At 39.3% G+C, this 18885-nt stretch overlaps 1 protein-coding gene across 3 annotated transcripts in view; it reads left to right on the top strand.

Moving 5' to 3' along the window:
• Window positions 1–18885, top strand: part of sned1 (sushi, nidogen and EGF-like domains 1) — a 47782-nt gene that overhangs the window by 12199 nt on the left and 16698 nt on the right. For 2 of the 3 annotated variants that reach the window (XM_053499451.1, XM_053499450.1), the window contains exons 4-16: window positions 747–909; window positions 1192–1317; window positions 1465–1578; window positions 4607–4720; window positions 5281–5394; window positions 6732–6782; window positions 6879–6977; window positions 10073–10165; window positions 11381–11518; window positions 12394–12513; window positions 12647–12763; window positions 14261–14404; window positions 17734–17907. In XM_053499451.1, the coding sequence (XP_053355426.1) occupies window positions 747–909; window positions 1192–1317; window positions 1465–1578; window positions 4607–4720; window positions 5281–5394; window positions 6732–6782; window positions 6879–6977; window positions 10073–10165; window positions 11381–11518; window positions 12394–12513; window positions 12647–12763; window positions 14261–14404; window positions 17734–17907 (1567 nt within the window). The remainder of the gene's footprint in view (window positions 1–746; window positions 910–1191; window positions 1318–1464; window positions 1579–4606; window positions 4721–5280; window positions 5395–6731; window positions 6783–6878; window positions 6978–10072; window positions 10166–11380; window positions 11519–12393; window positions 12514–12646; window positions 12764–14260; window positions 14405–17733; window positions 17908–18885) is intronic. The other variant, XM_053499452.1, reaches the window with a different exon arrangement.

The following is an 18885-nucleotide window of genomic DNA, read 5'->3' as shown; positions in this document are numbered from 1 at the left end:
AATCATTCTTCCATTATACAGTATTTCCATCAGATTAAATGGTGCACACTGGGCAGAATCACTTGAAAAAGTTACATTCTGATCAAATGCTTCCAGCATGCAAACGCACATATTATTCGGTCAGTGTCCATGCAAACAGTTAGTGTAAGTTCAAATATATAACCAAGACTTTTTCATTTCACATTTTCACAACCATTTTGCCCTTGTTGGTTTAGGATCTCATGAGGATTTTAAATTCTCAGACAAGCATCTGTCACAAACTTAGTTCAGAGTTATGACATACTTGACATATTCTCATATTCACATATACTTCTCATCATTTCTCTTGATGCAAGCTCTGAACTTGAGTGTGTTTTTTCATTGAGTGGTGTCAGGATGTTATCATACAGATATAAATAGTGCTGCTTAAAGTACAAGCTGTATATATTCAGTGAATTTAGGAGAATTCTGTGAATTTTGAACTGGCAAATTATGTAGCTATTGGCAAATTTATTAGGTCTTCTGGTGTTACTACTTATTTAATTTAGAAATTAATATTTAATGGAATTTTAATGGTACTTATTCTGAGATAAAAGGCTTTTATTGTCGTTCCTTCATGTGACTTGTGTACATTATGGGACATAATGGTATTTCTCCATGCAACACATACTTGCAATAATATACTAAATATTATCTTCGTTACTGTTAGTTAATGGAAACTCAGATCTCTCTGAGAGAACTGTCCCACCTCTACGTTCTCTTCCTAGGCAGGTTTTAATGCCGGCGACGGGAGGCGCTATTTCAACATCCCGGGCTCTCGGACTGATGATGTAGTAGAGGTGGAGACCACCACAAATGTAGGGTATCCCGGGCGCTGGGTCTTTCGCATTGATGACGCTCAGGTGAAGGTGGGCAGCTGCAATGACTCAGGTAAGTTATGATATTGACAAAAGTATTTGGCCAAACCTGGAATAACATTGTATCAAAATACATATACAGTACTTAAATATGGAGTTGGCCCCCATTCATGCCCATTCATTCTGTAGAGCATTTATAAAGTCAGGCTCTCATGTTGGACAAGAAGGCCTGGCTCGCAATCTCTGTTCCAGTTCATCCCAAATCTGCTCAATGGGGTTGGGGTCAGGGCTTCATGTGGGCCAGTTATGTTCTTCTACAACAAACTTAAAGTGCATATTGTTCTCTTTTTGTTAGCATCAGTCTGTCCCCACCTGAGGCCCTGTCTGAATGGCGGCCGTTGCATTGATGATTGTATCACTGGAAATCCTTCTTTTACTTGCTCATGCCTGGCTGGCTTCAATGGCCGTATGTGTCAGATAGGTAATAGAGTGGCAGCACTTCGAAAACACACACTAATAAATCTCAGTTTGACTTGATGATTTTCTTATGTTTTCTTATGTTTCATTTTTAGGTATATTTACAAGAGTGGTCACATGAAGTTCTGTCTTTTTTTCTGTGTTTGTGTAGATATTGATGAGTGCTCCTCAAATCCCTGTCAGAATGGAGGCACATGTACGGATAAAGTGAACAGCTTTACCTGCCAGTGTCCACCAGGGTTCACAGGAACCCTCTGTGAAACAGGTAAAATCAACTTATCATATAATTAGTTAGAAATGCCTTCATAAGGTTTTTGCTGCATCATTGATTATACCTTAACATATCTGACACAAGCCTTTATGCTCATACTGTAAGTAGTTATGATAACATGCATAACACCTTATAATGCAGGAAATATAAGGTATTAAAAGAATATCATAATGGTCTGTGAAAACAGACTCTTGAAGTATAGATACTATACCGGATATGTATACTGCGATAAATGCAAAAAAAAAAAAAAAAAAAATATTATTGAAATACATTAGACAACAAAGATTAGCACTGTGGCTTCGCACCTCAAGGGTTAAAATAACATTTATGGCATTTGGCAGATGTTCAACGCCCTTAACCAATCAGCTGCTGCTTCTTCATCTTGGGTCTCAGCACATAGAGTTTGCATGTTCTCCCCATACTCTGGTTTCCTCCCATAGTCCAAAGAGCATCATTGCCCTCTCAAAGAGCAACTTATATTACTTCAGGTCAGTAATCCAGCGCTTTAACCACTGAACTACCCCTGCCACATGACATGCAGAGTAGACTGTTTCCAAATTGCCTGTAGTGACTCTGTGCTTGTGTGCAATTCGATGGATTGGCACCCCATATAGGGTGTCCCCTGGGATAGGCTCAGGGCCTCCTGTGACCCTGTACAGGATAAACAGTATAAAGAATAAATAGATAGATAACAATTTTCATATGTAATGGTTTATGTTGGTAATCAATTCAAAGTTTTTGACCCAAATAGAAGTTAAATATAGTTAAAATATCAATCCTTACACATGTACATGTAATTACATGCCTCTTCTGTACTTTCCCTTTTTTATTTCTTCCATCCATCATCCTTAGACAACAGTTCACAGTTTGCTGCTCCTGTAATAGATGAACCCCACCATACCTTATTGCAATTATTTCCGTGTGCTACACGTGGCATTTACATTTAATTATCTGGCAAAGGAACTTAGAAAAACATGCAAACAGTAGGCAGGTTAAAGAAATAAAAAAAAAAAGATGTTTAGAAAGTAAAAGAGTCTATGAATTAAAAGATAACTAAGTATAGCTAAAGGATGCTTTGGTAAAAGTTAAAATAGAGCTTATAATTTTTTACTTGGGTTATACTGCAAAAGTACAAGCCACAAAATTTACTGGATGGATGAAAATAAACGCAGAATAAAAAGTTACAGATGCAGTAAGGGATGTTGTGCACATCACACACACACTATTTTGTACTGTAACTACAATCAGTTTTAAGTAGCCACCAAAAATGTGAGCAAACAATGATATAAAATGTATCATTCAAAAAATAAAATAATTGAGTGAGTTTTGCCTTGATGTTTTTGTTTCACAATGAGTAGACTTTAGACTTCCAAGTTAAAAGGTCCAGTGAAAAGAATGACATGTCTAATTATTAAATGAATAGCATGTAGACTTTTATCTATATACTATAAAGCATATGCTAGAGCATATACAGTATAAGATTAAATGCTGGGGAAAAGACATAAAAACTGCTCAGAGATTTAAAAAGAGCAAAAAAGGTGAGCGGCAGGTCAAGGACAAAGGCTAGTAAAGGCATGCATCCTGAAGAACATAGATATCTCTATTAATGTCTAAATGTTATGGAGCATAATAGGTAAAAAGTAAACATTTTGCTTTTAAACTTTGAGTAGAAGAAATTTCTCATGAATGAAGGCAAAAAAAATCATACGACTTTAAGCACCGTACAGTGATGAGACTGTTAGCCAAGTAAAAGATTTGAATGGTGCAAACATTTTAAAGAAGGACGTATGTCCATAAATGACGATCCCGTCTCCCTAAAAATCGAAAAATAATTTGTCACCAACGTGTGGATCAACATGTGGGAGTTGTTGCCTCATCACCCATATAGCCAAGGCCTCGCACATGTTTGGGCCATTAAAGGAGTTCCTGAGAGGCCAGTGTTTCATACATGAAGCAGGCGGTCCCCAAGTACACATGGTGGTTAGCACTGTGGCCTCGCACTCCCAGGGTCTGGGGCGATTCTCAACTCGGGGTCTTTGTACATGGCGTTTGCATGTTCACCCTCTGCTTGGTGGGTTTTCCCCCGGGTACTTTGGTTTCCTTCCACAGTCTATAAAGACATGCAGATTGGGCAGTATGTATGCAGTATGAACGCACATGTGAATGTTAACCAGAGGTCCTACCATGATTGTAAAATGGGAATAAATACTATGGTAATCACTGTTGGCCTCCACGGTCCCTAATTGGACTACAGAGGTTTCTAGATGGATGGTTGGATGGATGGTACTTTGTTACTTTCCACCTTTGTTAGATTTATCAGCTAGATCATTTTCTTGTTTTATTCACAAAGCAACATATACAAAAGTGACTTGTAGTGTCAGATGTATGAAATTAAGTCTATGGCTGACCATGCTCAAAAAACCCCAGAAATGATCTAGACTCTAACGTGCTGCTTCTCAGGTTGTGAAATAAACCAAACACCCCAGTATGGCTTTCCAAATCAAACATGACCTCCATGAAAATGAACACTAATTGTGCAAATTGAAAAGTGTTACATATTTTTCTTCTTTATCAGCGCTGACTCCTGTCCTCAACGGGGCCTTGTTAGTGTCCTTAGACTCCGAACTAGCATAAGGAAATGCTTTCCAGGTTGATTACCCAGCACTTCTGGAAGTCACTCTGGATTAAATCATTTGCCAAATGCCATAAATAAAAATGTAAGCTTTATGCTACATGTAAGCTTTATGTGGCCTCACGCTGTTTTTCCATCTCTTTTCCACCTCTCCTGTTTCCCCTCTCTGGGTGCTACACGAGTTGCAGGCTCCCTCTCGTTCCCACAGTCCAGCATGCAGAGATGTATCAAACCTCTAATACGTTTCACAGCCAGAAGCGCATACTTTCAGAGTGAGGGGAATGGCGTGGCGGATATATTAATCAGCTGAGTAAATATCCTGTGCGTGTGCATGTGCTTGCGTGTGTGTGTGTGTGTGCGTGCGTGTGTGTATACGTGTGTTGCCTGCAGACATTGACGAGTGCCAGGAGAATCCATGCCTCAACGGAGCACGGTGCATCGAGGGTGAGGGGAGCTTCACCTGCCAATGCCAGGCAGGTTACACTGGATCTGTGTGTGAGACAGGTGAGCATGGTATTAAACAACGTTACTGAGCTGCCAGTGTATTTATTCCCCAGAGAATCCAGCCTGCTTTCCACATTAGTACTACTAGTATTCATCTGGCAGACATCCCTTGTGGAGGTTTGCACTGAAAGCCATCACAAAGAGCTTATCATTAGTAACTTCCATTTTTCCCCCCTTGGGTTTTCATGTGTTGAGTTACAAATAATCCTAAGTTTACAGTTCTGTCCTTGACATGACATTTTGGGGTGAAGTGATTGCCTCGCTTAACAAATTGGACTCGCCAAAGCAGAGCTTATTGATGAAATACAAACCGGGTTGAGAAACACGATGGGAATTAAAATGTTGGCCCTGGAAATATTGTGATGCCTTGTTTCTACATAAGACAGGATTACTCTTAATGCTAGACACCTGCTCGGTGTAACCATGCACCTGCAAGACATCCTCAAGTCTTAAGATTTCAATATAAAGTCAATAAAGACCTGTTCCGGAGATTAAATCCCTAAAGGTTCTCCTCGCTCATGAATGAAGTTTGTGTTTTATGTTTTTTTTTTTTTATCCAGATATTAATGAGTGCGAGTCCATGCCATGTCATAACGGAGGTGTGTGTGAGGACAAGGTGAATAATTACACATGCACCTGTAGTGCAAACTTCACCGGAAGCCATTGTGAGACAGGTGAGTGGTTTATTTTTTTTTAAGTCTCTTCCTGTCTGAAGACTCTTCTCTTTTTTTCTGCTTTCTATATGCCAGACACTAAGCACTTTCCAACCTTTGTTTTTTTATTTCCCTTCACAATGGGAAAAAATGTTTCATGATTGAAAATGATCATTCACCCAGCCAGTCCTTCTTTCTCTTTTTTTCCCCCCTTACTTCATGGTAACATTTTTCCGTCTGGGACAGAGACATACACACTGTCCAAAATTGAAATTCTGAAAAATGTAGAGGACGAGCCGGGATGACTGCAGCATCTGGTTGTACGTCTGAATCACTGATCTCGTGAATTTGCTGAAAGCTTTCGCAGCATCTTAGGCATTTCATTTTAGGGCGTTTCGTCTGCTTTTAGCACAGGTCGTTTAGAAGATTAATTATGATAAACCCTCTTTTCTAGCAAGATGCCAGAGAACATTTTGTCAGCAATACCATGATAATGTGGTAGAACCTTTTTACAAGACAGTACATCACTAGGACAATATGCCTGTAGGATCTAGGGATTTTTTTTTCTTTGCACCAGTTTGCTCACCACCATTGACTATCTATGAAACCAAACTTTTTAAAGTTGGGCACACAATGACAGATTCAGTATCTGTGATGATACAGATTTTTTAAAGCCCTGTCCAGTCTAGCCCAACACCCTGACTGCAAATTATTACAAGACTTGGTAACACGTTGGAAACATGTTGCATGGTCGGGCGTGTCAGACATCTTGGTTCTAATACAGTCCTAAAGACAAACACTAAAATTAAAGGAGCAACTGAACAAGATTTACCATGACAGGGTGCCAAATGAAGCCAGGGATCAGTAATTAAAAAAAGTTAACTTTTTAATGGTTTTCAACATCTCTGATACATGAAAGCTGTGATGGGTGAACATAATTGTAACAGCAGCAGAAGCATTTTTAACTCATTTTACTATTAACTTAAAGACAAAGGCAATTACTAAAAGTTAATTAATGAATAATAAATGCATGGATGAAGCATGGGTTGGCTACTGAAACACAAAAAACGAATAGCCTCCAACATGATGATTTACACTGTGTTGTGACATTACAATGCCTAACATTATTACACAATTCACACTGCAAAAAAAATAAAAAATCTTAAGATTTGTATACTTTAACTTTATCACAAATGTGTTTTATCATATTTTAGCTATATCACAAACACTTCACAAACTAATTTGGAAAGATATAGTCATAAGACTCATAGGTCATGTTATTAACGCAAAACCTAATAATAATGCTAACAATGCTGATAATAATGCGAAATGTCATAAATGTGCTTCCTTTCCAACAGAATTAGTAATCATGACCAGTTCCCCCATCACTGAAACAGTTAATCAAACAGGTGAGCCTTGGTTTAACTTGTTTTAAGCACTTTGTTTGTCTTGATCTCCTTGCTCATCAAAATCTGTCCTGACCTTTGAATTCTCCACTTGACCAGCTTCCTGTGAGCAAGAAGGCTGTAAGAACTGCGATCACGTCAGCTCTGGGAACTACAACTGCACTTGTAAACCAGGCTACTTCGGGGACCACTGCGAAGGTACGCTCGGCATGGTGCTCTTCTTCCACACCGGTTCTCCTTCCTAGGTGGGCAAGAATGTGGCACAGAGCAGGGGTTTGTGTCAGACAGTGCTATGCCACAGGAATTTGGAGCGCTGCCCGTGAAGACGATGCTGCTGTGTTGGATGAGTGTAATTATCCAAACTAACATGGCCTCGCCCTTTTTATTGCACAGCCCTCACAGCAACAGGCGCTTGATGTTGCAAAATAATTGCTTTATGGCACCTTTTATTAGTTTACCAACAAGAGGAAAGGCCTCCTGTCTAGACTTGAAAGGGCCTGGATTTTATAGGATGGCATCTCTGTTTGGAATTGACTTCCCAGAAATTTAGGTGAAGATGTGCCAGCCAGTGAAAATCCAGGCTTGTGTTGCTGTGGCTGTCATGTTTTACACTGCCTACTGCAGCAGTAGCTGGTTCAGGGGTTTGGGTTTTGGTAAGCGTGGTTGTTCGGTTTGTCTGAAGTGCAATCGGATCAACTGGCCTTTAATGATTTTGAAAAACACATGTTATTCTGAGGTCTGTGGTTGGAGCTTCATAAATTTTCCATGTCCTCAGTAAGAAAACAGTGAATAATCTGGGTTAAAAATAAGCTTCTCTATTCCACCCCTACTCTTTTAGGTTGTGCCTGTATCTGTTTATTGGTCCAATTATCTTGTCCAGATCTGTATCTGTTTTTGGATTTAAATCCAAAGTGGTAATAGGCCTAAACTAGATTTTTTTTTCTCCCCCTTTTAGAACAGGGGCATTAGAACAGAGGTAGAAATGCCAGATCTGTCAGCATGGTATTTGAGTTCTGGCTCTGCTAGTTTCTCCACCTCAGCTATAACACTCACATTCTTAACACAATCTAACTACTGTCATTTTTGTTCACTAAGTGTTATTTTTCTAATTGCTTATGCCTCAAAAGTGTAGAAAATGGCATTTAGTCCATAACCTTAAACTTTGCTTTTGTGACCAGTGCAGTGGTGTTTCAAAATGTACCTATTTTCATTTACAAAAGTGTATTAATTTTAATGTAAATAAACCAAATTTGTACACAATTGGCCAAAACATTAAAAAGCAAGTAGCTTTTATATATTGTATATCCCTTCATCACAAATCAGTTCCCAAATTTAGTCTCTTGGTATATTGCCTTTGGTAGTATGCTCAATTTATCTATATGTGAGCATCAGGAATATAGACAGCCAGCAGCCCATTGTGGCATACTCTCAACAAGATCCACATAGTTTTCAGCCTTCTGATTTTTCAGGAAGCGCTCGAATAGCTGCAAAAAAGCTCTTGATCTACAGCAAAACAAATTGTTTCATGGGGCCGGATTACACTGATGCAGTGATGGCATCAGCTCCTTCTTGGGATCAACAAATGGCTCCCACTTTATGGCTGCTTTTCTTAGCAGCAACTTTGGTCCACCTTTGCTGCCTTTGGTAGTGTGCTTTCATTTCCCTGCTGTCCCAATCACGAAGATAAACATGGAAATGTGGTAAAATGTTCTCGGAGGCCCATCGGACATCATTTTGCCCAGAAGTTTCCGATGACCTCCCAGCCATTCCTCATCATACTTCAAAGCATTCAGGAATGTCTTGATGCTGTTGTAATCCTCTTTTAGGTCAGAAAAAAACAGCATGTTTTTTTTTTTAACCATACTGCAATATCTCAAAAATTCCTTTTCCGAAGTATTTTTTTTTTTTACTTGCCAGGAACATGATAATAATAATAATAATAATAATAATAATATGAAGAAAAATTGTCACACAGTAAAACTGATCTCAGTTAGAGTTGTACATAAGATGATTATTTTTGTTTGTACCTGTCAATCATATTTCAGTCAGTTCTATTTCTAAAATTATAAAACAAGTACTAGCCCAATTTTAACTTTCACTAAGGGTGAATGAATATGTGCTGTGAATGCATCAAGCAACATCCCAGCATGTTCACATAAATTACTATGACCTTTATTTATTCGGCAAGCTTCATATGATCCCACACACCTGCCTAAGTACTCTCACGACTTTCATGAAAAACCTAAGTGCGGTGATAGTTGGTAAAATTACTCTTATACTATACTGCTGCTATCTACTTAAAACCATCATTCCAAGTGATAAGATTTTTAAGAGAACCAAAATGTATGTAAATCCAGTCTCCACTGCACTTTGCATTGTAATGCATGCTTTTGGTCAATTCAGTCCCAAACGAAAACACCAGAATCCAGTTTCCCACTCTCAGGTCAACCACTGAGGGATTTTTGTCTTGACTTCCCCTTCCTTAACAGACTTTAATAGTATGTGAGCCATTGCAAATTCACACTACTTTTCATCCATGACCTGAAATAACTATCAAGCGTTTATATGGACTCTCTTAAATCTTCCGAATACCTTCCTGCCCGGGCGAACTTGGAAGGCTCAACGGAAAAAGGCGCACATGGTCCTCAGTGGAAGAGGAGGCAGTGGCCCGCAGGCAGAATGCAGAAGCGCCTAATCGGCCACTGAGATCAAAGCCAAGGGCCTCACAGAGGGCCCATGAAAACGGCTCCGCTGAATTAACATTCTATTAATTGCCCGCGGGGTCGTAGGTTCCGATCGAAAAGCATGTTTTATATTATCAGAATAATAATACCCTCACGCAAACCCCCTGGACTTCAAAAGGAAGCTATTCAGCAGTGATATCGCCATGTCCTTTGATCCATTTCTGCAATTACGCCCAGGGAGGGGAGGAAAATAAAAAGTCATGCAGTTTGTATGAAAGATACTGACAGTCATCCTGAACCCTGTGAACTGTGTGGGAAAAGAAGTGAGAAAGAGTGACCCAAGAGAAAACAAGCAGTGCTGTGTTGTGTTATTGCAACACATTTCCATTCCAGCACATGTGCTTCCTGTGTGTTGACACACGGTAACATGTTGACTAAGACAAATTATTAAAAAAGAGAGAGAGAGAGAGAGAGAGAGAAACATTTTTGGGGAATATTTTAAATGTTTGCTACTCCCTTCTAGTTGAAAAATGAGACCTTTTTAAAGATAAAACAAGACTACCTTTGTTTATGTTTCTTGTTCTTTCTGTTTGTATCGGTCTTCTGCAGAAGAGTGTCTCTGCCAGAATGGAGGTGTTTGCACTGATACCAATGGCACCTGTGAATGTCCAACAGGTTTCACTGGACTCTACTGCCAGTTTGGTATGTAAGCAGTGTTAGTATGTAAGTAGTGTAAGTAAACTCGCACTACAGTACAAAGTACGTTCTGTCCGAGACACGTTAACGTGTGCTCTTAATCATTTGGCAGAAAATGTAAATGTTGTTGTTTTTCTGTACAGAATTTATGGCTAGTCCATATTTAATATTCATCACTGCCTGTTTTTCATACATTTAATATAAAAAGCAGCAAAAAGTATTAAGCAGACTTCATAATATTCAATATATCTTTTATAACAAGCCCCTTTATATTTACATTAGTGTAGGCATTAGTCCTGGGATTAAGATTGCGAAAAGATTACCAGCTTGTGACGTTATACATGAAAATATGTTTTTTTTATATAAGTATAAATTACCCTTAAAAAGTCCACTGGATCTGTAAAAACATCCATTTTTGACTAAAAAAACATGTGGAGTTTGTGTGACTTTTCTGTAGGGGTGATTTTACTTGTGTATAAAATATCTTTATGCATATAATAATCATAAGATCATTATGGAAGAATTGATCGTAATAGTCGTTAAAGATTTATTTCATTCTGATTGGGGTCAGGGGTAGCTCAGTGGATAAGGCATTGGACTACGGTTCAGAAGATACCAGGTTCAAACCCCACAACCACCAAGTTGCCACTGTTGGGCCCTTGAGCAAGGCCTTTAACCCCTTAACTGCTCAGATGTATAGTGAGATAAAAAAGTAAGTCGCTCTGGATAAGAGCGTCTGCCAAATGTCTAAATGTAAATGATTGAGTGATCCTCTGTGCAGAGGATTAATATAAAAGGTGGTATCAAAATGTTTTGAGACTAGTTTTGTAAAATATCCGCGGACGGTAGCACAGTCACAGGGAACACCGAACTTCATCATTGAAGGACCAAACCCGAATGGTTTTGGTAAGGCAGGTCCGCAGCTTGACCAAGTGCGCATCATCTTTTTTGGCATTTGCGGTATCGTACGTCGAGAAGTCATCCTTCGTGGCCAGACCGCCAATATTAAATTCTATTGACAGGATTTAAGGCACCACAGGGAGGACGTGCAGCGAAAGCGACCGGATCTGTGGCGTGAAACTTTTTGATATCTTCTTGTACAACAATGATTTATGACTTTTCAATATTCTAGTCTCACTACTACAAGTGTGCAGTATGGTCTTGTTCTCTTGTTGCCTACGTACCTCTTATATGTTTTGTAAATGTGTTATCTGTTTACAGAAGTCACACAGACACCATGCAGTAACAGCAGGCCGTGTCCAGATGGGGGTCCGTGTTTGGAATATGGGGGTACATACCTTTGCACGTGCCAAACCGGCATTGACTTTGAGCACGATCACAGGGACTTCTTTCCTTTTGGTAAGTGCTGGAGAACCAAATTGGGTGAAAGAATGTGTCAATAGATGGCATAAGAAAAGCTATAAACTCTACCCTAGGTACATTCATGTCTAACCAGAAAGAAATAAACAAAGACTCTCAAGTCAGACCTGGATTAAATTTTTCGTGAATGAAGGATTAAACCCACAGAAGCACAGTATGGTGGTGAACATGTTTTAAGCTGCATTAAAACATTTGAATCTTTTAAAGAGGGCTGTAGATTTGTTAACAATGACAACACCGGGCAAGGTAGTTTAGAGCCCGCTGTAGTCATTCCCATGAAGTGAAACTCTTGGGGAAAAAACAGCCTGGTTTTGATCACCGAAGATATTTTGTTTTTGCAGGACAATGCATGACCCTATACTGCCCACCAGCACCACTTGCACACTACAGGAACTCAGCTGGGAGTTATTGCCACATCCCCCATACAGTCCCGATCTTGCGTCAAATCAATTCCATTAAAGTAGGTTTTGAGAGGTCGGCGTCTCAGACGTGAAGCAGGTAGTCCGATCACGGCTCTGGTGTGCTGATAAAACTTTCAACCACTTTCTTGGTAACCAAGCCCTGGTGAAAAGATGGGATAAGTGAGTTAGTGTATCAGGGGGTTATACAGGGAAACAAGGGGAGTTTCCAATCTTATTACTGTGTTGTGTTATTTTGCACAATCAAAAGTCCCTGTTTGACTTGAATGCCCCTCGTACTTTGGCTCATTTTAGGAATTACGGTCAGAATCTAGTTTTGCCATTTGATCTCATGCGTATTCAAACACACAAACCGTTTCCACAAGTGCAAATAAAATTTACCAGCTCTCTCCTGGAGTGATGGAACGTGGTCAAGTTGGTGTATGTGTTTTCCAGTACAGCCCCAATCGGCCTGTGATTCTTCACCATGCCAAAACGGGGGTTACTGCTCCGAACAGGATGGAGGCTACACCTGTGAGTGTGAGCATGGCTACAGGGGGAAAAACTGTGAAAAAGGTAATAACGGGCGTTACGTGTATAAAAGCTGTGTTGTCTTCATTTCTCTTGATGTGATTTGTTAACATATGGTCCCTTATGTAATGCTTAGTGATACATGCAGCCTTATTTGTCTCTTCCTTTTTATCCTCAGCCAGATCAAGTATGTGCGCCTCTAGCCCGTGCCGAAATGGCGGGTCGTGTAAAGAAGATACAGGGAGCTACTACTGTGTGTGTCCTTACCGCTTTACAGGAAAACACTGTGAAGTGGGTGAGTATTAAGGGCAACTATTACTCTAGTGCCAAGAGCTTCAAGAGAATTGTGCACAAGTACACTTCTGTTTTATGAGTTTGATGACCACAGTTAAAGGCCCATGTGTGAGTGTGCTGGCACGAGTTTGCTCACTGAATGCTTCTTCCACGATTCCCCGAGTATAGCTCTAACCACGCGCTTTTCCTTTCAAGTGTAAGAAGAAGTGTGCAATCTGCTTTCATTCATGTTTGGACAACTGCACTTCCGCACACGCAGTGCCATAAAATCCCTGCAAAGAAAAAGCAGCACCTCAAAGCCAAGAGGCTTTTCATCTCAGGAATCTCATTATACTGACTTTGTCCTATATTAGAGTTGTGCAACTGTTTGGCCGTGTAGAGCGATTCGGTGTGCTGGAAATTATTCAAGACTTGGATCCTTCATGTACTGGAACAAAAACCTACCCTGGCACATACGCCTGAAAACGCTGTGTAGCTCTTTCTCAGAGCTACTGTAATGATTAATGACTGCTCACACATGTTGAAACACTACATCTGTACAAACTGTAGATACAAATATTTGCACTTGCTCAGATTGATCGTACAAACTCGTTCACATACAATTAATTAAAGATATTCGCCCGACTCTTAATTTGAAGTCTAGTCATGTTTCAGTTGCGTCGAACGCAAGGTCATTGCTTATACAAAAGCCTTGTGTAAGGAGTGAATTCTGATCCAAATATTTCAGTATTGCAATTTTTTCTTTTAATTAAAACATGCTGGGTTTAAAGATCATCCTCTTTGACCATGCATGTAATGCACTTTGAACTGATTCATTTGCTCTGCTTTGTAACAACAAGTATAAAGAAGAAAAAAAAACTTTATAGCAGCTGTCAGTAATATTTGCTTGGAGGAAAAACTGTAGCCAGGTTTTTTTTTGTTTGTTTGTTTTTTTATTGCAAGGGAATTTTATATTGCAAAATATAAAATTAGCACTAGCCATGTGATTTACTGCATGATTTTGCAAGCAATTACATTAAAAAACTGATACACCCAAAAGACTGGTATTGAATTTGCAGTTTCTTCTTTGATTCCAACAGCATTTAAGTGTAACCTCTGTTTGTGTACCTAATAAACAGAACACAGACTCTACAATATTTAAATTTGCACTTAACAGGAGTTAGATGTGATGTAAGTGTAATCACGCGTATATGTGACAAGATTCGGTTTCACTTTTATTCCTCCAGGAGTCATGTTTGGGATCTGAACTTGGCACGACTAAGGAGAAAAACTCACACATGCTCATACCCCATTTACATATTGTTTTCTTCTCCTACATGCCATGTCATTTGCACAATCCCTCTTTGTAAATCAACCGCAACTGCTTGTGCAATTTATCAGATTGCATGCACAGATTAGCACTTTTTATTTGCCTGGTTTTGGGCCTCTGTACAGAACACATTAAAGTTGTACACAAAAGCCTTGAAGAATACAAGTATTGACTCTATGCTGTGTGCAGGGAAACCAGACCCATGTGCCTCTGGCCCGTGCATGAATGGAGGAACGTGTTTCCATTATATCGGCAAATACAAATGCGAGTGTCCTGGATCCTTCATTGGAAGACACTGCGAGATTAGCATAGGAGCTGGTCCAGCTTTGAACGGTAAGTCATCTCTCTTGTCTTTCATTAGAAATGCCCCAGAGATTGTAATACAGTAATCAATTTCATATGACATCTTCCTCTACAATAGCTAAAACATCCACTACAGTAAGTGCAGCTTCTAGGGAGGTTAGCAGGGGAATAGAAGACCATGCCAGGAAGATGTAACGTATGCCAGTTCCTCCTGGGGTACTTGGCCCGAGCTCTCCTCCCCAGAGACAATGAGAGCCGGAAGAAATGCTTTGTAAATCTGATCCTCATTCTGAACGGTGGTTGTAACTCATTACAGTGACATTGCTATTTCAGGGTTTGTGGGTTTTTCCACAAGGTAAGGTTCAAATCGAGCATTGCTGATGCACTCTTGCAAAAGTAAAAAAAAAAAAACACATCCCTGATGTAATCGGAAACATTTCACAACATCAATGTTTACAGTTTTTATAATTCCTCCCTGTTTATGGATAGGCTGTGGGAAGAATGCAATCAAAGTCCTGGCAGTTTCAGTTTAAGGATAAAAGCCAAACTTTTTCGATTTTGCAGTTTCTTTATCTATTCATCCATTTTCTATCCCACTTAATTTAGTTCAGGGTATATACTGTATATCGTATTATAATATATATTGTTTTTTATAAACCAAATAAACCCGTGGATCCAGATCCATCAGATCATAAAATATGGTTTATACACCCTTTCTAGTGTACTATTATGACTGAATGATGAGTTATTAACATATACAAGGGGCATTTAAATCAAACTTGGACTTTAAATGTGCATATAATGAGAAGAAAAAAAAGTGTGCATATAACGCACCTTTATTTATCTAAATAATCCCCTGCTATACTAATGCACGTAACCCAGCGTTTCACTAGTGCTTGGATACCATCAAATAAGAATGTTTTCTCAGTACACCGGAGCAAAGATTGGACTGCCTGCTTCGTGTCTGAAATTCTAGCCTCCCAGGAACTCCTTTAACGAGGAAAAAAACTTTTTTTAAATCGCTGTGTGCAAGTCATGATGGTGAATGATTGTGTGCACAGTTCCCACACATAGATACATCTCTTCTACAAGTAGGCAACAATTTATACATCTATTTTTAAGGATTAGTCGTTCCTCTTGCTAATTGTTCACGGAAATGACTGCAGTTGGCTTCAAGCCACTACGGCCAGTATCATCATCTATCGAAATGAGGTCTTTCTTATAACATTTGCACTATTTAGATATTTTACTGTGGCTAAGAGTCTCATTACCGCACTGTGCTTGAAGTCTTCTGTATAGGTCATAATGCCCTAATTCATCAGAAATTTTATTACAAGTCTAGACTTGACTTAAAAGTCTCTCGTACTTTACTCATCAAAGTAATTGTTGTTTGGTTATTAATTACCTGTGTTGGATTGGCAAAGTGTATAAAGCAGTATAGTTTCAAAGTGTTATAATATTTCTCCATATTGTATAATTAATAACTTAATATTAATAAGGCGTGGTGGCACATCAGGTAGCACTAGTGTCTCACAGTTTAGAAGTACAGTGGAACCTTGGATTACGAGGTTTACATAATTCGTTCCGGAAGCGGGCTTGTATTTCAAAACACTTGTAAACCAAAGCGAATTTTCCTAATTATTTGTTCCACAGCCCCCAAAAAAATAAATACATAAAAATAATTAACACAAAATATAAAGTAAAAATAAAACAAATTGCACTTTACCTTAAAAATAAAGTAAAAATAAATCCTGACTGATAAGTGTTTCCATTTGTGAACACGTCTGGGCGCTGTGTATGTGTGTAAAGCTAAAGTAAGGAGCCCCTTCCCCTCTCCCCCTTCTCGTCTTACACAGTTCCCCTTCCTCCACTCTTTTCACATACACGCGCACACAAAACGGAAAAATAAACAATAAACAAGGAATCTCTCTAATGAGACACTAACGAAATCACTGCTGTAAAGTAAAAAAATAATTAATTAACCTGCACTTTACTTTTAAAAAGAATCGCGACAGAACCGTGTTTCGGCGTAGAGCAGAAAGAAAAAGTGTGTGTGTGAGTTTGTGTGTGTGTGTGTGAAGGTGAAAATAGGAGGGGTTGGGTGTGTGCGTGGCACAGTGTCCAGTGACGTTCACAGACACAAAGAGCACTCTGATACAGAGAGAGAAAATGGATTTTTAACCTCTCTGATGAGACTTGCTTTGGCTTTACAGCGCGCTGTACGCACACATACATACACAAAATAATATATGTTTTACACACACACACACGTGGTCACAGTGTTATAGTAAACAGTACACGCGTGCACGGATGTTGATTATACCAGTAACAGCACAGTAAGACCCAGCAGGGGAGACGATTACCCACAATTCCGTCACATCATCACAACTGAGCCAATGGTTCTTCTCCCTCTCGTGCACTGCAGGATTGTGGGTAATCATCTCCCATGATACAGTATCAGTACACATGCGTCACTTGTATAGTCAACATCCGTGCGTTCATGTACTGTTTATTATAATAATAATTCTATATAATTATATAATATAATTCTATTTTGTGTGTGTGTGTGTGTGTGTGTGTGTGTGTGTACAAGTAGTCTTACACAGTAGCCTTCTTCCTTCTTATTTGAGAGGAGGGAGGGTGCTACTGTGTAATTTAAGAGGAGGGAGGGAGTCGTGCCCAACTACTTGTGGTTGGGATAGCTCAGTGGTTGAGGCATTGGGTTATGGTTCAGAAGGTCCTGGGTTCAAATTCCACAAAGTGGTCCCTGTTGGGCCCCTGAGTGGGGCCCTTAAGCCTTAACTGCTCAAATGTATAATGAGATAAAAATGTAAGTTGCTTTGGATAAGGGCATCTGCCAAGTACTTTAATGTAGAACTTTATTTTCACACACGCACATGGGTTTCTTTTCAAAGGTATAGTGCAGGCTAATTTGTTTCATTTTTACTTTATATTTTTTATTCATTATTTTTATATGAATATTTTGTAGTTGTGGATTGAATTATCTGAGTTTCCCTAATTTCTTATGGGTAAATGTGCTTTGATATATGAGTGTTTTGATATACAAGCACGATTCCAGAACAAATTATGCTCGCAATTTAAGGTTTAACTGTATATGGTGTTTGGTCCTGAGCTTGGTGTACTGTCTGCCTAGGTGTAAATGTGCATGTACAGTAAGTTTGTGTGATTCCCTGTGATGGACTAGCACCCAATTCAGCTTCTGATTTATCACTGTCCTAGACATTCCAAAGTACTTAATGGGGATGAATGAATAAAAGAAAGTATGTAGTGTCTCTCTCCATAGTTAATATCTCATTGTTCACAGCACTTTAATGGATCTAATATCTTTCTTCTTGTAGGAAATGATTGTGGTCCCCCTCCTAAAGTGAAGCATGCTGAAGTACAGTTCTCTTCCACCAGCCCTAAGTCCTTGGCCCTGTATACATGCCACCCAGGTTACACTCCCAATCCTAGAGCCACACAGAGTATCTGCAGCAGCCATGGTTCCTGGAGTCAACCTCCAGTCTGTGATGGTGAGCGCAACCTAAACTGCACAGCACATCATACAATGTAAAAGCAATAGGCAGGACACAAGTTCAAAAACTCAGTGTACTGTGGTCAAAGTCAGGAATCCTTTAGGCAAATAGGCTTCTCTGAGGAAACTTAAATATGACATTACCAATTTGACATTTTGACATAGTGGAATATCAGTGGCCAATAACTGATATAATGTAATTCAGTTATTCATTACATGTATCTTACATGCATTGATCAAGGCCTCAACAGTGGCAACTTGGCAGTGCTGGCGCTCAAACCCCCGCCCTTCCTATCAATAGCCCAGTAACGTAGAGCCTTAACTTTTTGAGCCACCAGTGCAATAAAAAATACATAATACAGCTAGATAGAATAACAATAACAAGCAAATGGCAATGCAGACGGTGGAGACAGGGCCAAATCAGAAACAAAAACAAGTACATGGCACCCTGGACATCAACCTTAAGCCACTGTGAGCAAGCAAAATGAGTAGGTACATGTGTCTAAACCAAAGCCAATGAACATTAATACAAGTTGTTTAGCAGTTGATAGTAAAAATTTAGTTAAAAAAAAAAAAGTTCATCTTGTGGCATTTGAAAGTATGGTGTAGAATTTAGTACACACATACACACACACACACACTCAAGTGAGTTCCTTTTCCACATGTCATAAACCATGCAGCTCTACTAGAAACCTCATTCCAGAAATGTGGGTAGTAGATCATCCCCACCACCGCAAATATAAAAACAATTCTACCAATGAGATGGTGGAGCAGCCAAATGGTGACGTTGATCTGTTGATGTACAGTTTTCTTTTTCAGTCGCTATGACAATAGGGCAGAACATGTCACTAAATCCCTGATTTACTCTAATCTGTGTTTTCATCAAAAATTCTTTCAGTATCAATTTTCCGCTTGCCCTCAGACGTGTGTTTATAATGGCCTTCGTTTTTCCGGGATGAACGGATTTCTTTAAACG

This window comes from Clarias gariepinus, chromosome 6 (assembly GCF_024256425.1).
Source record: "Clarias gariepinus isolate MV-2021 ecotype Netherlands chromosome 6, CGAR_prim_01v2, whole genome shotgun sequence".
Classification (NCBI taxonomy): Eukaryota; Metazoa; Chordata; class Actinopteri; order Siluriformes; family Clariidae; genus Clarias; species Clarias gariepinus.
Note: the sequence above shows the minus strand (reverse complement) of the source record. Positions and strands in the feature narration are given on the sequence as shown.